This window comes from Oryctolagus cuniculus, chromosome 1 (genome assembly GCF_964237555.1).
Source record: "Oryctolagus cuniculus chromosome 1, mOryCun1.1, whole genome shotgun sequence".
In the NCBI taxonomy this organism is placed as follows: domain Eukaryota; kingdom Metazoa; phylum Chordata; class Mammalia; order Lagomorpha; family Leporidae; genus Oryctolagus; species Oryctolagus cuniculus.
In genome coordinates, this window is record NC_091432.1 from 200,239,147 (window position 1) to 200,259,329 (window position 20,183).

A 20,183-nucleotide genomic window follows, 5' to 3' on the forward strand; every position below is an offset into this window, starting at 1 on the left:
AGGTCAAAGCCATGAGCCTGGAACTCCATCCAGGTCCCTCATGTGGGTGCAGGGGCCCAAGCACTTGGGCCATCTTCCACTGCTTTCCCAAGTGCATTAGCAGGGAGCTGGATCGGAAGTGGAGCAGCTGGGACTTGAACTGGTGCCCATATGGGATGCTGGTGTTGCAGGCAGTGGCTGTTACCTGCTACTCCACAATGCCAGCCCTATATGCAGTTCATTTTCAAAGACAGAGAGAGAAGCAGACAACAGAGAGATGTGCCACCTGTCAGTTTACTTCCCTCATCCCTAGAACAGCCTGGGTTGAGCCAGGCAGGAGACAAGAGCTGGGAATTCAATCCAGGTTCCCCACATGAGCAGCAGGGGCCCAACTACTTGAGCCATCACCACTGCCAGGATGTGCATTAGCAGGAAGCTGGAATTGGAAGCGGATCCAGGATTCAGTCCCAGGCACCCCGATTCTCCATACGGGTGTCCCAAGGGGGGCCCCTAACCGCTGCCCCACACACCTGCCCTGCGTGCCTCTGGGGAGAGGACCTGGCTGCAGCTGGGGGCTACTTACAACATACAGGGACACATTTTCACCTTCAGCCTATGTGCCACTAGGCTTTGTAGCTTGTGCATTTATCATCCACTCCCGAAATAAAGAAGACACTCATTTCAAAGTAGCATGTGGGCAGCAGGCATTGGCCCAGCAGCCAAGATGGCCACCCACATGCTGGCCCCATTCCCACCACCTAGTGGCACTCCAAGCACCAGCTGTGCGCTGTGCCTTGGAGGAAGAGGACCCGTTAACCCATCATGTCCCTGTGGGACAGCCTTGCCCCGTGCCCAGTGCCGTCTCTGGCCCTGATGTGTGGGAGGAGCTGGTGATTGATTGACAGGGGTGAAGCTTCAGGCCACCCTGTTCCCCAGAGGGCCTGGCCTGGGGCCCGACGTGTCAATGTTTGGTGTACGTCAGCAGCTCTGCCTGCAGTAGCCTAGCGGCACCGATAACGGTCTGCTGGGAGCCCCTTATTAATGTGTCACTTACGAGAGGGAGGCAGCCAGCCAAGCAGAGCTCTGGACGGCGTCCAGGTGGCCCAGGGACTTGCAGTGTGGTCCCAAGCCCATGATGTCCCTGTCTGTCCGTATCTTAGGAAGATGACAGGACCCCACCAAGGACAAATGGCTGGAAGTGATTTGACTCAGACCCAGGTCCATCTGTCTGCAAACCCTGGGTCTGCTTAGCACGCAGGCGGCCCCAGCTACATGCAAGAGCTGCCTCCAGCCCCTCAGCTGGTGTCTAGCACACAGCTGGATTCAGGCACACAGCTGGATTCAGGCTCTGCTGCGCAGCCTCCTGAGAGTGTGCCCCGAAGGCCAGGCTCAGGGCCCGCTCTGTGAGCCCGGAGGCCGCAGCCTGGGACGGTGTGGCCAGGATGGGAGGGACTAGCGCATATGGTCAGGGTACCCAGGCTGGGAATGGGAGTGGTCCCTGATGCCAACCCCAGGCTCTTCACGCACACCCCCACATCCTCCAGGCCTTCCGATGCCCGGTGGCTGGCGCCAACCCCAAAACACACCTGCCGGTCCCGAGCCGCTGGGGCGGCAGGTGCCCACGCTTGGCCGCCTCAAGCCGGGGCCCCAGCCTCGGAGCCGCTAGGGATGCTTCGCCCAGCAGACACCCGCAGAGGACGCTCCCGGGAGACGCGCAGCCGCCGCGCAGCCGCAGGCCCTCGCTGTCCGGCCCCGGCCCCGCCCCTCCAAGGCCCCGCCCCGCTCCCGTCCCCCGGCCGCGGCGGGTTCCGGTCGAAGTTCCAGCACGGCGACCTGGGTGAGGCTGGAGCGACTCATGAAGGTGTTCGTCACCCGCAGGATCCCCCCCGAGGGCAGGGCCGCGCTCGCCCAGGCCGCAGAGTAAGTTACAGGCCGCGTCTCGGTCGCGGAGGGGCTCCCGCCCGGCGGTGTCGCCCAGGAACTGCGTGGCCCGGAGCGCGCGAGCCCGCTCGGGGGTCTCGGGCGCCCCTGCCCGGGTGACTCAGCGATCTCTAGGCGCTCCTGGGGACGGGGGGCTGGACGCGGGCGGGGGGCGGCCTTCAGACGCGGTTTGGAGGTCGGGCGGGACAGCGCTCGCCTTGGCTGGACTTGGGGGAGACGGAGGCTCCGGGGCGCACCTTGCAGTGTCTCTGGGACCTGCTGCTCTCCTTGGCGTGGGGTGGCCGGGAGGGCACCGGAGCCGGAGTTGAGCCGCTGACGCAAGTCCAGGCTGTTCATTCTTTACCCTCCGGGGTTGTGGGATAGGCAGGCGGGGTCAGGGACCTTAGGGGTCACTGGCCTGGCCCCGTGGGAGGTTGGCGGTGGCCTTTGATGACCTGTCCTGCGGGCCATCAGGCTCTAGACCGGGAGGTGGGACCCAGCCCCCAGTGTAGGGGAGAGAGGTTTGTATACTTATTTGGGTCAGTGCAACAAAACCTCAGCTCAGGGCCTGCTTGTCCTGGGAGAAAGGCCAGCGGGCAAGAGGCAGGCAGAAACAAGGGCGCTGACCACAGGGCTCCCTCTGGCTTGCGCCGAGCGGTGGGTGCCATGGGCGGGCCGGCACGGGCCCAGGTGTTGAACACCCAGCCACACAGCGGGCCCACCTGTGTTGGCTGCACTGTGTTGGGCCGGCTCTTCTCCGTGGACAGCTGAGCCAAGTCCCCAGCACTGTCGCCCTCTCAGTTCGGGCTGCACCTGGGGATGGCTCAGCCCCTGCCGGCTCCGTCTGCTCTGTGGCAGCCCTGCGCCCTCTGGCCACCCTCGGGCAGGCAGCTCTGCCCAGGTGGGGACTGAGGGGCCTGCCTTCCCTTCTTCAGCTGTGAGGTGGAGCAGTGGGACTCAGATGAGCCCATCCCCAGCAAGGAGCTGGAGCGCGGCGTGGCGGGGGCCCACGGCCTGCTCTGCCTCCTCTCTGACCGTGTGGACAAGAGGGTTCTGGACGCTGCAGGTATGTGCCCTGGGCGCACCTAGAGGGGTGACCAGCAACTCAGCCCAGGGTGCTCTCTGGGTCCCAGGCCTACTGCGGACACTGCCCCCACCCCCATCCGGCTACAGTCCCTGGGTGAAGCCCAGGAGGCCAAAGACGCTGGTGTGGAGGCCGGGGTGGGAGTCAGTGTGGCGCAGCACCTGAGGCCCTGGGCCCTCCTCCGGCCCTGCCGCAGCCCTGCCTTAAGGCCCCAGCACACCCTTGTAGAGCATGGTGGGGAGGGATGGGGTAGGCCACCTGGAGACCCTGACAGCTGTGAGAGTGTTGAGACTGAGAGGCAGCCAGCTGGGGAGGGAGCCTCGTGAGTCAGTGCCGAGCCCTCCGGGCCCCAGTGCTGGCCGGGAGCTCTAAGGTTCTGCTTGGAGGAGAGGGTGTGAGAGGGTCCGGCACCTGCCACTCCTTAGCGTTCCCAGGTGTCCGCAGGCAGCCCCAAGCTTCACTGGGTGGGTAGGGGGGTCCCTGGTGTCAGAGGCCCCGAGGTGAACCCCGGCTCCGCTCGGCCCTGGGCCAGGCCGCTGACCTGTCTGACTCAGGCTGCACAGAGCTTTACGCGAGGCATGGAGATGTCGCCGTGCCTCGTTCTCAGCAAGCCCTAACCAGGCGTCCGCACCGAGTCCCCCGTGGCGTGTCTCTGACTTCCACGAGGAAGAGAAACAATGCGTTTTCTGTTGCAGGAGCCAACCTCAAAGTCATCAGCACGCTGTCCGTGGGGGTTGACCACTTGGCTTTGGATGAGATCAAGAAGCGGTGAGTGCAGCTGGGGTTTGGGAGGAGGGGCCTGGGGAGGGGCGTGGCCCAGTGGGGAGGAGGGGCATGTGTTTGGTTTCCGCTCAGAACTCCAGGTGGCTGATGGTGGCCTCTGACCACGCATGCACCCGTCATGTAGGATGCACCCGAGAGGTCGGAGAGGGCAGCCTCTGTCTAGGTGTCCTCTCTCCCTTCATGGTCTTGTTTTGATGCGCACAAACAACACAGGACGTAGAAAAGGAAGTGTGTGGATCACCTGTCCAATTGCTTCCACCTTCACGTCCTTCCCAAAGTGAAAGACCGTCAAAACGGGAATGAACACTGACCGTTCCCTTAACAGTTCTGAGCTTCCTAGCAGGCAGAGCAAAAAGGGAACACAGTAACTCCCTGGCAGTGTCCTCAGTAAAGGTTGTGTTGGTTTTAATTAGTGCAGCCACTGTGGAAGGTAGTGTGGAGATGTCTTTCTTTTTTTCAAAGATTTATTTATTTGAAAGGTGGAGACATGGGGTGGGAGGCGGAGAGAGAGAAAGAAAACCTTTCATCTGTTGGTTCACTCCCTAAATGGCTGTGATGGCTGGAGCTGGGTCGATGCAAAGCCAGGTGCTTCTCCTGGTCTCCCATGTGGGTGCAGGGGCCCAAGCACTAGCGCCATCCTCCACTGCTTCCCACATACCTTACCAGGGAGCTGGATTGAAGTGGAGCAGCTGGGACTGGAACCGGCGCCGCTGTGGGATGCGGGCACTGCAGGCAGTGGCCTAGCCTGATGCGCCGCAGCTCCGGCCCCAGTGAAGGTGTGCAAGGCCTGTGGCCCACTGGGTGTTTGATTCGCAGTGGAATCAGAGTGGGCTACACCCCAGACGTCCTGACCGACGCCACCGCGGAACTCGCTGTCTCCCTGCTGCTCACCACCTGCCGCCGGTTGCCCGAAGCCATCGGGGAAGTGAAGAAGTGAGTGACGTCAGCCCTGCCCAGCGAGGACGTGCTCCCTGTCCCCGGGGGTGCTCCATCTCGGGAGGGGGCGACTCGGCCAAGCTCAGAGCAGCAGTGAACGGGGCACGCAGGGACACCGTGAGAGAGGAGGGTGGGAGCGGCACGTGTTCTGCTGGTCAGTGGGCAGTGGGGCAGGAGCGTGCTGGGGGCCGCTTCTGGGAAGAAGCAGCTGTGGCGTCCTCTGGAGCCCTCTGGGGTGGTGCCGAGCCCGGATGCTGTCTCTGTGCTGTCTGGGGGGAGGGGGCACCTCTGCTGGCTCTTAGCCGCCCCTCCTCCCACATCTGCCACCTGCTGCTCCCAGCTCTCGCGGGCTGTGTGACTCCAGGCAGGCCCCCTTTCTCCTCTGTTTCCCTGTGGATGAGGGTCTCCCAGGTCCCGTCCAGTCCTGGTTTTCTGCGTTCCTGACGGCTGCAAAGGAGGGGTCCTGTGGGGGTGGCTTGTTCGATGGCAGCCCCTTGACTGCGGCCCGGGTGACGGCCGTGCACGCTCCCAGGGCCCCAGGCCTCTCACCTGCCCCTGCTCTCCTGCAGCGGCGGCTGGACCTCGTGGAAACCCCTGTGGATGTGCGGCTACGGACTGACGCAGAGCACGGTCGGCATCGTGGGGCTGGGCCGCATAGGTGAGCGTGGGCTTGGGGTGACCCCTGGCCCTGTGTGCTCGCCCTCCGAAAGTGCCCCTGTGTGAAGGAAGGGCCGCCTCGGCCACACACTGCCAGGCACTTTGCACACGGTGGGGCTGGCGCCCTTGGGAAGGTACAGCCTCGAAAGCCTAGGCTAACGAGTCAGTAAAACCTGGAGTCCCTGGCGGACGCGCCGGGCATGAGTAAGAGAAGCGGGGTGTCAGGAGCCAGGGCTCTGTAGGACTTGGGCTCCGTAAAGAACAGACAAAGGCCGCAGGCGGGCGGCTCCAGGAGTGCTTTCTGGTGGGAGAGCCGGGGTGCCCAGGGTGCTCATCTGTGATGGCTTTGCTGGGGCGGCAGAGTTCACCCGCAGTTCTGCAGACCAAGTAGGGCTGTTTTTCTCCCCGTGGCCCTGTCTGGAGGAGCCCAGTAGTTGCGGTGGTTGCGTGGGGGTGTGGATGAGGGCACCTGTCACTCGCTGCCTAGAGGAACCCCGCCACTTTGGGGCATCTGCTGGCTTTGAAACCCCCCCCGCCCACACCTGTCCCCAGGGCGCATGGATAACAGGTGTCGCAGGCTCGGGGCAGGGCAGCAGTTTGATGATGCTGCTAAGAAGTCAAATGAAGGGCAGGTGTTCGGGCTGGTGGCTGAGATGCTGCGTCCCATGTCGGTGCCTGGGTGCGAGTCCCAGCTCTGCCTCCCAATCCCGTTCTCACTGCTGCAGACTGAGTGGCCCCAGTTTTGGCTCCAATAATCAGGTCCCTGCCACTCATGTAGGAGCCGTGCATTGAGCTCCTGGCTTTGGCCTAGCCCTGGTCACTGGTGAGAACTGTGTCTCGGTCTTTGCTTCTGGAATAAGTTATTTATTTTAAAACTTTTTTTAAAAATTTCATTTTATTTGAAAGGCAGATAAACAGGGAGCCAGGGAGAAAGCTCTTCCATCCACTGGTTCTCTCCCCAGAGGCCCACAATAGTGAGGCCCGGGTCAGGCTAAAGCCAGGAACCCGTTACTCCATCCAGGCCTCCTGTTCTTGAGCCATCATCTGCTGTCCCCCGGGGTGCGCCTTAGCAGGAAGCTGGTTTGGAAGCAGAGGGGCTGGGACTCGGATGTGGGATGCTGGTGACCGAAACGCTCCGCCAGACGCCGAACCCTAAATCCAGTTTTAAAAATGTACAAAAGTCAAGTGAGCTCTGTTGCGCGTTAACAAGAGCCGAGGCTCTAGAAGCCGGGAGGGGAGTGCTTGGGCAGGCGCCTCCTGGCGTGCCGGGTCCGGTTCAGGGAAGGTGAGCAAATGGTCCCCGAGGTGGCTGGGACCCCGAGAGGACAGCGTAAGCCGGTCACAGGTGCAGAACAGCTCGGGGTCCCTGGGGCAGTGTGGGTGGCGCAGCCGTGCCCCCGCCAAGACACAGCCAGTTAAGGTGGGGCCGTGCCGCTGGCAGGGCCTGCCCCTGGGGGCGCTGTGACGCTGCTGCTGCCCTCTGTGAGCGTAGGAGCACGCGTGGACCCTGACTCCTTGTTCCAGGCCAGGCCATTGCTCGGCGTCTGAAACCCTTTGGTGTCCAGAGGTTTTTATACACCGGGCGGCAGCCCAAGCCCCAGGAAGCAGCAGAATTCCAGGCTGAGTTTGGTAAGTACAACCTTGATTTCCACTGGAGGCCGCCTGCGCTGGGGTGGGGACGGGGCTCTTATTTATCTATTTATTTATTTATTTTTATTTGAAAGCGTGACAGAGGGAGAGCCCCATCTTCCATCTACTAGTTCACTCCCTAAGTGGTCACAGCTCTGTCTGGGTCTCCCATGTGGGTTCAGGGGCCCAAGCACTTGGGCCCTCCTTTGCTGCTTTCCCAGGTGCATTAGTGGGGAGCTGGATTAAAGGCGGAGCTGCTCGGACTCGAACCAGGCACTCCAGCACAGGGTGTCTGGCTTAACCCGCTGTGCCTGATGCTGCCCCTCCGTTTTCTTGAAGGGTGGCATTGCAGGCAGAATGCAGGGACTCTGGGTGGTCTGGGGGCTGCTGTGTCCCGGGTGTCACCTCATCTACCTGGCCCTGGACATGGCGACCACCCAGGGGGTTCTCAGCACTAGGCCTCCTCGTCTCAGAGTCCCTGTCCCCACCGCCAGGTGAGGGCAGAGCAGCAGGGATGGCGTGGAGGGGAGCAAGCGCCGAGCACTCACGCTGGCGAGCAGGGCCCCAGCCCTGGGTGCCTTCGTCCAGGGGACCCGGTCCCTTGCCGGGCATGCAGCGAGCAGGGCGGGCAGCAGGCTGGGTCTCACCCCGCGTTTGTCCCCTTGCCACACGGGCCCTGAGGGTGGTGAGGCCTGGGCAGCGCTCACGGGGCCTGCACCTCCCTGGCCTGGGTTCCCTGCTCAGTGCCCAGACCCAGGGGCTGGGCAAATGCTGTGAAGGCCCAGGCTCCCAGAGTGGCCATGGACTTTGTCATCGGAGCCGTGCAGATGGAGACGGGACCTCCAGGAAGCTTTGTGATGGCAGGAGGAAGGGGGATCTGGCTGCCCTGCACCTGCCCATGATGGCTGATGGCGCCCCCGCCCCCACAGTATCCGCCCCACAGCTAGCCGCAGAGTCGGACTTCGTGGTTGTGTCCTGTGCCCTCACGCCGGCGACCAAGGGGCTGTGCAACAAGGACTTCTTCCAGAAGATGAAGGGCACGGCCGTGTTCGTCAACATCAGCAGGTACTCCTGGGCTGCAGCGAGCCCGCGGCCAGGCGGACGGGCAGATGGGCGGCCCTGCTCGTGTGACCTGGGGCTGTTGACGAGACCTCAGCTCAGGCTGCTCATCTCCAGCAACCAGCCAGCCAGCCAACCAGCTAACTGACCAACTAACCAAGCATCCAGCCAGCCAGCTAACTAAACAACTGACTAACCGGCCGACCAGCCGACCAGCTAACCAACCAGCTCACACGGAAACAGGGAAGGCCAGGTCAGGCAGGAATGCAGTTGAGCAGGGCCGCACGCAGCCTGGCCTAGTGCGCAGCCGTGTGGGCTTACGGAGTGGTGTGACAGGTGCCTGTCACCAGGGCGCCTTGGGCAGGCCCCTTTTCCTCTATCGGGATCCCCATGCTGACCTCAGTGACTGAACGTCCATGCCCTCTGAGCCTGTGACTCGGAGTCCCCAGAATGTCCCCAGGGTGCCCACAGCCACTGGCACGCGTGGGGGTGGGCCCTTCCCTACCCCCCCGCCCCTCCCAGGCGGTTCCCCTCCGCACCTATTAGAATCACTTTGGAGGCAGGCTTTGGCTGAGGTCACCCCAAGGACTTGTGCCTCCACGGTTGCCTGGCATTGCCAGCGATCAGCTACAAGGGAGGTGATGCGGGAGGTGGAGGAGGGACACGTGCGGGAGTACAGCTCGTGCTGATGGCCAGCAGGTGCCAATGCTTCCATGCGCCAAGCACCAGCTGTGCCCAGGGCTGCACAGGGCCTGCATCCCCCATTGTCACACATGTCTCAGTGCCTCGTAGGAAGGCACAGTCGTGTGTTTACTTCAGAGACGACTCACTGGATGGAGGTAGGCGGCTGCCCAGCTCTGGTGATGACCCTGCCGGGTGGCGTGCCATGGCCATTTGCAGCAGGTGTTCTGAGAGGCAGCCAGGTCAGCACCGCCTGGGTGTGGCCAGGTCAGATGCAGCGTGCTGGGCCTGTCCGTGAGCAGCTCTCGTCCTCCCACAGTGCCTGCTGTAGTTTACCGAGAGCAAGCCTGTCCAGGATCACGCAGCTAAAGTGGCAGGGCTGTGGTCTGAGTATAGAGACCTGCATTCCCATACAGCCTTCTGTTCTCAAAGTCTTGCTCCTTAAGTAAACAGTATTTTTTTTTTCTTTAAAGGCAGAGCGACAGCTCCTATCCACTGACTCCTGTGAAAGTTGGTGCTGGGGTGGGCGTTGTCTTAGGGGTTAAAATATGTCCACACCCCATATGGTAGTGTCTGGGTTCGACACCAGCTCTGGCTCCCGACTCCGGCTTCCTAATGCACGCCCTGGGAGGCAGCAGGTAGCTCAAGTAGTTGGGTCCCTGCCAACCTGGCTCCTGGCCCGGTGCAGCCCTGGCCACTGTGGGCATTGGGGAGTGAAGCAGAAGATGGGAGTGCTCCGTTTGTCTTGTTCTCTCTCTGCCTCTCAAATCAACAACAACAATTTTTTAAAAGATTTTATTTGAAAGAGAGGGAGAGAAAGAGATCTTCCATCCACTGGTTCACTTGCCAAATGACTGTAACAGTCAGGACTGGGCCAGACCAAAGCCAAGAGCCAGGAACTCCATTGGTCTGCCACCAGGTGGCCCGGGCCCAGGCACCTGGGCCACCAGCTGCTGCCTTTCCAGGCACATCAGCAGGGAGCTGGGTCAGAAGCAGAGCAGCTGGGGCTTGAACCATATGTTGCAAGTAGTTGCTAGCGTTGCCAGTGTTGCAAGTGGTGGCTTAACCTGCTGTGCCACAACAATGGCCCCAGTGAAAAAAAGTCGCTGCCAAGGGCCCAGTCTGTGGAAAAATTGATGCTAGGGGTTGTTCTATCCTCAGGCCTCCTTGGGCGAGGGCGAGGGGGCCTCAGGGCAGCCGTGTCACTCTGTCATTCCCAGGGGAGATGTCGTGAACCAGGATGATCTGTATCAGGCCTTGGCCAGTGGTCAGATTGCAGCTGCTGGGCTGGACGTGACGACCCCCGAACCCCTGCCTACGGACCACCCCCTCCTGTCCCTGAAGAACTGTGGTGAGAACCATGCTTTTCCATCTCTGCCGCCCTGTGGGACCCCGGTGCTGGCTGTGCAGCTGGAGTGGGTGTGGTCACGTGATGAGTGACGTGGGCTACAATGACTGGTCCTCCCGAGCACGCTAGGCTGGGTTTTTGTCCCTGTGTTCCCAGGGTTGAAGGCAGGGGTGAGTGAGTTTGTTTAAAAGGAACGGAGCAGGCCCACTTATGGGAGCACCTGTTGTTATGAATTGTCATTAGTGTTTGAGTGACAAATTACAGGTGTCATTACAGTGCTAGTGTCCACAGCTTAGGCCAGAAGTCCCCTGTATGCTGTGCGTCGTGGGGCGGGGCTGGCCCTGCTCATGTGGGCACTGGAGGACTTGTTGCTCCGCCTCTCCCCTCCAGTCTGCAGTTTGCCTGGCGCTGGGCTGAGCAGCCAGGGCCCTGCCGCTGGCTCTGGGTTTCAGCTCCAGAGGGGCTGTGCTTCGGTCCCTGGGCGTTAGCATCCCACCCTCCCTGCTGGCCCCAGTGCTGGGGGAGATGTGTCAGGCAGGGGCCGCCTCTGACTTTCCCGTTTGTCAGTCACCTGCAGGGACTCATCAGACTGCACACACACACACACACACACACACGCACACGCACACACCCTGCGCCTGTGCATTTCTGCTGCTGGTCCTGGGACCCATGACAGCCAAGGCAGTGGCCACAGTGGATTTTGTTGGTATTTTTTTGCCTCCTCAGTTACCTGATTAACAACTTAACATGTGGTTAGTTCTTCATCTGGCGCTTCTGTTCAGGAGGCCAGTGTGGGCTCTGCCTGCAGCCTGTGAGTGCCCATGGCCATGAGTTTTTCTGGGCCAGGCCTGTCCTTTATATTCCAGCCGGGAAACCCACACAGAAGGGCCTCAGCCGCCTTCCCCGGTCAGTGCGCCCATAACTGTGGCATTGGAGACCATTGTGGCACCCCTGCCCCCGCCCGTGGGGCACGCTGGCTGTGATGTCCGGTGCTGCCCTCTCCCCAAGGCCTGGCATTCAGCTTGGCACCCCCTGCGCCTCCAAATGCAGTTCCTAGGGGCGAGTGATCTCAGAGGCGGCCGTGCTGTCCACATTTGATCACAATTAGATCTGTAGGTCAGAAACTCTGTGGCATCACTTCCAGGGCCAGAGTGTGGGTGGTCGGTGCTCAGCTCCGAGGCAAGAGTGAAGGCAGGGCTGGGTCTCCACGGGCTCCGGAGCCTCCTGGCCCCTAGGTGCTCGTGTTCCTATGCAGATACCAAGACGTTTTCTTTGAAGATTTATTTATTTGAAAAAGGTTCCAGAGACAGGGAGAGAACCTTCCATCTGCTGGTTCACTCCCCAAATAGCTGCAAAAGCCCAGGGCTGGGTCAGGCCAAAGCCAGGAGGTTGTAACAGGTCTTCTAAATGGGTGGCAGATGGCCCAAGCACTTGGACTGCCATCTGCTGCTTTCCCAGGCAAACTAGCAGGGAGTTGAATCAGGATAGGAGCAGCTGGGACTTGAACTGGTGCCCATATGGGATGCCCACGTAACAGGCAGCAGCTTAACCTCTGGTGCCACAATGCAAGCCCCTCAATTTTTTGCCCCCAAATAAACATATCTTTAAATTCCATTTTCCACACACTTTTTGAGGTTCCTTTCTATTTGGGATGTCAGTCTCTTGCCCCACCTGTGCCTGGGTGTCAGCAGCCTGGAGTCCTTTGTGTGGAACCTCAGCCCCAGGGAGAGGCGTGCATGGTGACAGGAGGGAGGTGGTCTGGGAACCCTGAGGCAGCGCTCTGTTCCCCTACACGGGCTCCTGATCCATCCTCTCCTCTCCTTTCCAGTGATCCTGCCCCACATTGGCAGTGCCACCTACAAGACTCGCAACACCATGTCCTTGTTGGCAGCTAACAACCTGCTGGCTGGCCTGAGAGGGGAGCCGATGCCCAGTGAACTCAAGCTGTAGCCAGCCAGAGACCCAGAGGGCTGCAAGACGCACAGGCAGGACATGTGGCCACAGGAGGGAGCCAAAGAGAAGCCTGCTCCGTCCTAGTTCCATGAGGGACGCTGTGCCCGCTGAACCCAGCTGAGCCACAAGCGCACGATTCTGCCATTAAAGAATTCCAAGTGTCGTTTCGGCCTGTAACTCGGGAAGGCAACAGGAAAGCATGTGCTGGCTTTTCTTCCGGGGGGGGGGGGGCGTCTCTGGGCACGTGCCCGTCACCGCTTCCCGCCCCAGGCTCACAAGAGCTTGTCCAAACCACTGTGTCTCTCGTCCTCTGCCCAAATTCCTGCCCTCATCACTCTGAGGCCAGGACAAGTGGAGCCCAGCTGGGGCTGTGGTGCTAGAATCCTAGCCACTAGACCACCAGGGACACACTTTTTTTTTTTTTTACAGGCAGAGTGGACAGTGAGAGAGAGACAGAGAGAAAGGTCTTCCTTTTGCCATTGGTTCACCCTCCGATGGCTGCCGCGGCCGGCACACTGCGCTGATCCTATGGCAGGAGCCAGGTGCTTCTCCTGGTCTCCCATGGGGTGCAGGGCCCAAGCACTTGCGCCATCCTCCACTGCACTCCCTGGCCACAGCAGAGAGCTGGCCTGGAAGAGGGGCAACCGGGACAGAATCCGGTGCCCCGACCGGGACTAGAACCTGGTATGCTGGTGCCACTACGTGGAGGATTAGCCTATTGAGCCACGGTGCCGGCCTGTGGTGCTAGAATCCAACACCTAACCTGTGAGAATTAAAGAGCACGCCCAGTGCGGGACAGTGCCTGGGAACAGACACCAGACAAGGTCTCCACACTCTTGTATTTGAGGTCACTAGTACTTGGAAGTAGGTGGGTCTTTTTTAAGATTTACTTATTTATTTGAGAGACAGAGTTATAGACAGAGGGAGAGGTCTTCCATCTGCTGGTTCACTCCCCAAATGGCTCCAACAGCAGAGCTGGGCCAATCCAGAGCCAGGAGCCAGGAAGTGCTTCCAGGTCTCCAACATGGGTGCAGGGGCCCAAGGACTTGGTTTTTCTTAGCCCTATCAACAGGGAGCTGTATCAGAAGTGGAGCAGCCGGAACCTGCGCCCAATATGGGATGCTGCGGGTGGAGGCTTCATCTACTATGCCACAGTGCCAGTCTCGGTAGGTGGGTTTCTTGATTTCAAGTTTTCTTTTTTTCATTTTAGTTGACAAAGGGTCAGAAAGAGTTCATCCATCTGCCAGTTTACTTCCTAAATGCCTGCAACAGCCTGAAGCAGGACCCTGGAACTCTATCCAGGTCTCCTACATGGGTGGTAGGGGTCTAAGCACTTGACCCATCACCTGCTGCTCCCTAGGGCACGCGTGAGCAGAAGGCCGATGTCAGAAACAGAGGTGGGACTGGAACCAGGGCCCTCTGATGTGGGGTGGCGGCATCCCTGGCTGTAACTTAACCTCTGTGCCAAATGCCCTCATGGGTGGGTTTCAGCCCCTACACACTGCACCCTCTGCCCATCTCATCCCCCACCCCAAGCAGGATGCTTTTTTAATCACTCCCTCTCCTCTTCCTGACGAGGCCTCTAGCACGGCCCTGGCCAAAGCACGGCTGGGTGCTGAAGGAAGCAGCTTCCAGCTCTTGCTTGCAGCTGCCTGCCAGCAAACGGTGTTCTCAGTTTGGGCAGAAAGTGTGGGGTGGGGGCCCTCTGAGCTGGGTGGCAGATACCTCACATGTACCCACAGATCAAAGACAGGGTGCAGGCAAGGCAGAGGGACTAATCGAGGAGAGCAACCACTAATTTATTAACAGCATGATTTTCTAGGACACTTGGTTTTTAAAAAGTACTGTTCAAAGCATGGCTAGCCAAGAAGGCAGCATCACTTCCCATCTTTGTTTCAACCTTAGTAATGTAAGCAAAGAACAGGTATTTAGAGGCATGAATATGACAAATTTTTTATTTCAAAATCTCAAATTCCCACCAGATAGCACCACTGACATGGGTGCCCTGACACAGCTTTGTGATGTGATCACCAAGATTCTACACAATTATGCAGGCTAGAATTAAGGCTAACCAATCGGAATTCAGGTACCCAATACCAGTTAGAATCCAGTAGAAACGGCAGGTCGAAGGGACCCTGAGACTGGTTCCTCAGGGGACCTTGGAATCCTAAGTGCTACAACACGTCCAAGGACACTGGCCCGCAAGCTTGCTTCTCAGGTGTAGAAACTAAGAGGTAGATGAGAGGATCCAGGTGCTGTCTGGCAGTGGAGAGGAGACGGGGCTCCAGCATAGGGCACAGGCCCCAAGAGCAACATCCAACTTACAGCTGAGCTGCAGCACGAAGCAGGCTCCTGGCACCACCTCCTCGGGATGGAAGGGAAGGAGAGCTGTCCCCATCCTGCTCCCCTGTCACTGGCTCCCCTTCCCGGGCAGGGCCTCTCGTCTCCATGCTGACCACCTGACTCCCAAGGTGAATCTCAACACACTGGTCCCTGCGTTGTGTAGAGGGCTGGATTTAGGGCCCCTGCACATCACGTCAAAGCATGGTTGCTGACAGTGAGACACATCCTCCCGTGTCTGCTCAACAGGTTTTCTTTTGGATTTCCCTCCCTGGGGATCGTCAGCAGGCGACGCTGAGCCCTTCTGTGGATGTGACAGGTCTAGCCACAGATAGGTAAGATGTGGATTAATAGAAAAACATGCTCATGTTTGTTGTAGGCTATATAAATGTTTAGCTTTCTAAACATAAGAACTGAGTAACTGAATTACACACAAAGGTTTGGTATCATTAAGAAAGCAGTATAAAACAATTAAATGAATGCACATTCATGCGTGAACTAAACTGACTTGGCGAGTGCCACAGAGATGCACTGGTCTGTGCTGTTCTCTGGATGCAGGTGAGCCAGGGCTGAGCCTAAACTCAAATTCCGGTGCCACCAGCAGCCATGATGGTCAGTGCCCGTGGGGAGCAGGGAGGCTTCCAGGCAGTGACCCCAATGTCTGCCCACCAGTCTTGGATGCTACCTGGTGACTTCTAAGTTACAGGCTGTCTACCCCTTACACAGCCGGGGAAATATTTATCCATGAACGGTACTACATTGGATTTCAGACCATTTTAAACAGTATCAGGTTGAGGGGTAATAACACTAATAAAAAGTTCAGAGTCTATAAAAGTACAGTATATAACAATAACAAAACCCATGAGGGAGGGGGGTGACATTTGGTTAGTCTGTAACTGAAAACAACACAGGCCTGGGGTACGGGAATGTGAAGCAACGAGACGGAGAGGCTCGTCCTCGGGTGGGATGTGACCGACTGGACTGGCCCGGGACACCTGGGTGAGCAAAAGGTTTGTGTGCCACGGAAGACCCCACAAAAAGCGATTACATCATCAGAACAAAGACAACACTAGCTTTTTTCTGACTTCCAAACGTGAGACTGTAACATTACTAATACAAGTTGGTTAAAATACTGCTAAGACGGCACATACAGAAACAATACCTTACTTGTCACTTCCTACAAGTACATACTCCATTTACAACTTTGTTCTTAAAACCAGAGAACTGTTAAGACATCTACCCAACAGGGGTGTTTCCGGAAGTATCTACACTAACAGTCCAAGAGCACACGTGCTCTGGACCAGTGTCAGCACCATCAAAGGGCAGTGCCTGTGACTGCAACTCGGACAGAAGTAAAAAATACAGTACTTTCTGAGGCCGGGGACGCGCTCAGGATATACTTTAAAGCATTTGTGGCAGACAGGCATGTCCTCAAGGGCCTTTTAGACAGGCACCAAGTCACCACCAGTTGGTTACACGTAAGTGCGTTTTTGTATCACTGTACAAGGATATAACATTCCCATCAGAAGGAATAGGAAATTTAATTAAATGCTTCAGAGTTTTACAAAAATTGTTAAAAAAATTTTTTGCACTTCACTTTTTTAAATGTGCTGCTTTTAACAACATCAATTACAAACTACTACGAATGCACTGCTTGACCCTAAGGTAGAACTTGGTTCAGGGATCCCATCCCTCTCCCGAGGTGCACAGGCCACTCGGCCCCGTGGCAGCACTAGGGCGACACGCAGTAGTTCTCCACTTACTAGCTGTTGGAATCTTCAAGAGCCACAGGGCAGTCTGAAGCCCCAAGCCCCACGGCACTAACTGCCACCCAACACAGACTTTCATTTTGGTCCCACAGCTGGCCTTGACCTTGTCTGGTGAGGGCGGTTAGAGCAAAGTGCTGGGCAGATTGCTGCTCTGCCAGCGCAGGCAGGTGGTCTTCGAGTGTTTGTACAGGTGGCTTGACTGACTAAACCGCTTGCCGCACTTGAGGCAGGCGTAGGGCTTCTCGCCTGTGTGAACGCGGATGTGCTTCTTGCAATCGGTCAGAGTCAGGAAAGTTTTGCAGCAGATTTTGCAGGCATACTTGCGTGCTCCCTCCACAACCAGGACGTTGTGCTCTGACAAGGCTTTCTTGCACTTTGACAGGACGTCAGCGGAGGCCCTGGTCAACTGCGGAGGGCCGGGCTGGGAAGGGTGACTGTTTTCAAATGAGGACGAGGCCCCATTCATCATTAGCTGGGAACTGGCAGTGTTTTCTGGGATCTGTGAGCTCCTGACGGAAGTTACAACTGGCATTTTGGGAGCTATGCGGCGGTAGTATGGAAAGTTACTGGCTCCTCCTCTTGGGGAACCCATCATTACCCTGGAGAAGGAGGAATGGAGGCCCAAGCCAGGCCTGGAAAAATCCATCCCAAACTGTTCTCCTCCTTGGTAGCCTGAAGTCTGCACACAGGGCAGGCCCATCACCTCCTGCACGGGCCTGACAAAGTGGGAGTCTGCAGGCTCACTGAACGGGTTCTCCACGTGGGAGCCGGGGGCAGAGGAGGGCCCGCCTGCAGGCCCAGCCTCTGGACTCAGCAAGTAGGGGGCCTCGCCCTCCAGCCTGCAGTCACTCGTGGTGTTCGGGATGTTATCATCACTGTTCTGATTCGCCCCGAAGTTACTTCCTCTGCTCTTGTTTAGAAAATTTGAAATGCTAAAAGAAGACTTATGCTCTAGGTTATTTGTGACTTCCAAAATGTGGATGTCACCTACCCTGTCCGTGCTCGACTGGGGATCTGAGAAACTCCGGTCACTGCTTTCGGGGCTCAGGTCGATCTTCTCGGCGCTGACCACGACGCCCTCCACTTCCACAGACTCGCTGCCCTCCGCCTGGGAGGTCACATCGCTCACTTCGTCCTGAGGCTCAGGTGAGCTCAGGGGCTCCGCCTTCACCACCACTCTCATGTGCTCCTTCTCCCCGAGGCCCACCTCCGGGTTCTCACACTGGAAACCCCCCTTCTCAGCTGCCGCCTCCTGCTCAAAACCAGTCTCCACCTGAGTGGCACGCGAGGCCATGGACAGCTGCCCCATGTTGCCAGCACTGTTGTCAGATTGGCTGGGCACCTGGGCATCTTCCTGAGCGCCGAAAGTCTGGTCAAACATGATAGCACCATCTTCCGGGTTGTCAGCCATCCCGTCGGCTTTTGCGTTATCCACGATTTTCAGAGAATCAGGCGAGAAGAACTCTTCCCGGGAGTGAAGCCCTGAAGGCCCGTTCTCTGGGGTCACATCCGAGACAGCAGACTCGTCCACCGGGGGTCGGAGGCGCTGTCTGGCCCGCTCCTCGGCAGACTGCTTGCGCTTGTGAAGGCGCCTGATGGGGAAGGGCGCTCGCTGGTCCAGGTTACCGCGCAGGGAGGAGCTCATGGGGGCCGGCTGCTCCTCGCCACCCTGGCTGGAAGTGAGGGCTGAGCTCACGATGCTCAGCCCCAGCTGCTGCAGCATAAAGGAGCGCTGCATGCGGGCGCTCTGCTCCTGAACGCGCTCACTGGGGGGAGACATGGGCAGTGTCCTTGTCGTTAGGTAATGTTTACACGCCTTAACAACAGAGTTCAAGTGCAGGTGAGAGGCTGCCAATAAGACGTCCATAACATTGCTCTCCCCCAGCATGAGGGTAGACGTATACATCATGTCAATCAGTGCCGCAAAGGCCTCCGCTGTCACTACCTCGCTATCCAGCTGGATCATGTTCATGGTCTGATCTCCCTCTGCCACCGAGAACAGGGCTCGGAAATGCGTGCTGCATGCCGCAAGCACCGAGCGGTGGGCTTTAAAATGCCTGTTCCCCACGACTATGACACAATCACAGAGCTGGCCGTGAAGTCTCTGGTAGTTCAGCTGCTGGAAGATCTGTTCAAAGTGACCAGGAAAATCCATGATCCTACAGGAAGAACAAAGGAAAGTGTTAGGACCTAGAAGAGCTTAAGTCGAAGTCAGAACACAAGGTTGCAATGAAGAAAGTGTGGCTGGCCAAGCACGGACCTCTAGAATCTGCGGTGTGCCTGATGACGGGCCCGAACACCGGGAGCCTGTTGACTCCACTACCAGCCCAGGAAGAGTGCACACGCACGGGCTCAGTGACTGGCCAATTACAGATGCCCCTTCATGCTCCCCATGAGCCCCTCAGAACACTGAGGGTCTGTGTTAGAAAAGGCCAGTGTGTGGCTGAAGGCATATTCTTCTCAAAGAGGTTTGTTAAGAGTCCTGCCTTCCCTAAGGGCAATGACGCAGTGGGTGAAGCCGCTGCCTGCAGTGCCGGCATCCCATATGGGTGCCAGTTTGAGTTCCGGCTGCTCCACTTCCCATCCAGCTCTCTGCTGTGGCCTGGGAAAGCAGTAGAAGATGGCCCAAGTCCTTGGGCCCCTGTACCCATGTGGGAGACCCAGAAGAAGCTCCATGCTCCTGGCTTCAGATTGCCCCAGCTCTTGCTGTTGCGGCCATTTGGGGAGTGAACCAGCAGATGGAAGACCTCTCTCTCTCTCTGCCTTTCAAATAAATGAAAATAAAATTTTTAAAAATTTGCACATTTTCCCCCTCTGGACTCATTTGAGGTAAGAACTTGCTTCTCTCATCCAGGAAGCTACTACCCTTCTTAAAAACTTTGTGGCTGCCAAATCAAAGCCCCTATCCTCCGCCAGAGTCTGTGACAGTGCTGGTTATATGGCCAGAAGACAGGAAAACAAGATCAGTAATCCCAAAGACCCCCCTTGTGCCCTCTGCCCATGGCTGTTTTACAGCTAAAGGAGCCACAATGTTTAAAATAGCTGTTTTTTTTTTATTTAACTGTTTAACTTTTATTTAATGAATATAAATTTCCAAAGTACAGCTTATGGATTACAATGGCTTCCCCCCACCATAACTTCCCTCCCACCCGTAATCCTCCCCCCTTCCATTCACATCAAGATTCATTTTCAATTATCTTTATATACAGAATATCAATTTAGCATATATTAAGTAAAGATTTCAACAGTTTGCACCCACACAGAAACACAAAATGTAAAATACTGTTTGAGTACTAGTTATAGCATTAAATCACAATGTACAACACATTAAGGACAGAGATCTACATGAGGAGTAAGTGCACAGTGACTCCTGTTGTTGACTTAACAATTTGACACTCTTGTCTATGGCATCAGTAATCACCCTAGGCTCTTGTCATGAGTTGCCAAGGCTATGGAGGCCTTTTGAGTTCACCGACTCTGATCTTACTTAGACAAGGTCATAGTCAAAGTGGAAGTTCTCTCCTCCCTTCAGAGAAAGGTACTTCCTTCTTTGATGACCTGTTCTTTCCACTGGGATCTCACTCGCAGAGATCTTTCATATAGGTTTTTTTTTGTTTGTTTGTTTTTTAACCAGAGTGTCTTGGCTTTCCATGCCTAAAATACTCTCATGGGCTCTTCAGCCAGATCCAAATGCCTTAAGGGCTGATTTTGAAGCCAGAGTGCTGTTTAGGACATCTGCCATTCTATGAGTCTGCTGCGTATCCTGCTTCCCATGTTGGATCATTCTCTCCCATTTTTATTCTATCAGTTAGTATTTGCAGACACTAGTCTTGTTTATGTGATCCCTTTGACTCTTGGTCCTATCATTATGATCAATTGTGAACAGAAATTGATCACTTGGACTGGTGAGATGGCATTGGTACATGCCACCTTGATGCGATTGAATTGGAATCCCCTGGCACGTTTTGATGCAGGCATTTGGTCTCATGAAGACACTCTTTGTATGCCCATGTCACAGCAACTGTTCAAGACCCAGCTCTGCTCC

General features: G+C 57.2%; 2 protein-coding genes and 1 long non-coding RNA gene across 7 annotated transcripts in view; 2 read left to right on the forward strand and 1 right to left on the reverse strand.

Moving 5' to 3' along the window:
* Window positions 1-1,742: 1,742 nt before the first annotated feature.
* Window positions 1,743-12,192, forward strand: GRHPR (glyoxylate and hydroxypyruvate reductase). Its single transcript, XM_002707980.5, has 9 exons — window positions 1,743-1,899; window positions 2,835-2,965; window positions 3,679-3,751; window positions 4,583-4,699; window positions 5,272-5,360; window positions 6,884-6,988; window positions 7,918-8,053; window positions 9,949-10,079; window positions 11,905-12,192. Exons 1-9 carry the CDS (start codon window positions 1,835-1,837, stop codon window positions 12,024-12,026), a joined length of 969 nt encoding a protein of 322 aa, XP_002708026.4. The 5' UTR covers window positions 1,743-1,834; the 3' UTR covers window positions 12,027-12,192.
* An 872-nt stretch (window positions 12,193-13,064) lies between these two features.
* LOC138844751 (uncharacterized) lies at window positions 13,065-16,657 on the forward strand. Its single transcript, XR_011381069.1, has 3 exons — window positions 13,065-13,195; window positions 14,619-14,704; window positions 16,521-16,657. It is a non-coding gene; the product is annotated as an uncharacterized lncRNA (long non-coding RNA).
* The window catches only part of ZBTB5 (zinc finger and BTB domain containing 5), a 38,191-nt gene continuing 31,964 nt past the window's right edge, over window positions 13,957-20,183 (reverse strand). For all 5 annotated transcript variants that reach the window (XM_051843994.2, XM_008264813.4, XM_051843968.2 and 2 more), the window contains exon 2: window positions 13,957-18,297. In XM_051843994.2, the coding sequence (XP_051699954.2) occupies window positions 16,260-18,293 (2,034 nt within the window). In that variant the 5' untranslated portion in view covers window positions 18,294-18,297 and the 3' untranslated portion in view covers window positions 13,957-16,259. The remainder of the gene's footprint in view (window positions 18,298-20,183) is intronic.

Excerpts from the sequence above, each read along its gene's own strand:
- GRHPR (XM_002707980.5), top strand. The coding sequence starts at position 1,835 with ATGAAGGTGTTCGTCACCCGCAGGATCCCCCCCGAGGGCAGGGCCGCG. Across the intron at positions 1,900-2,834 it reads GCGCTCGCCCAGGCCGCAGA|CTGTGAGGTGGAGCAGTGGG; the intron begins GTAAGTTACAGG and ends TCCCTTCTTCAG. Across the intron at positions 5,361-6,883 it reads CGTGGGGCTGGGCCGCATAG|GCCAGGCCATTGCTCGGCGT; the intron begins GTGAGCGTGGGC and ends TCCTTGTTCCAG.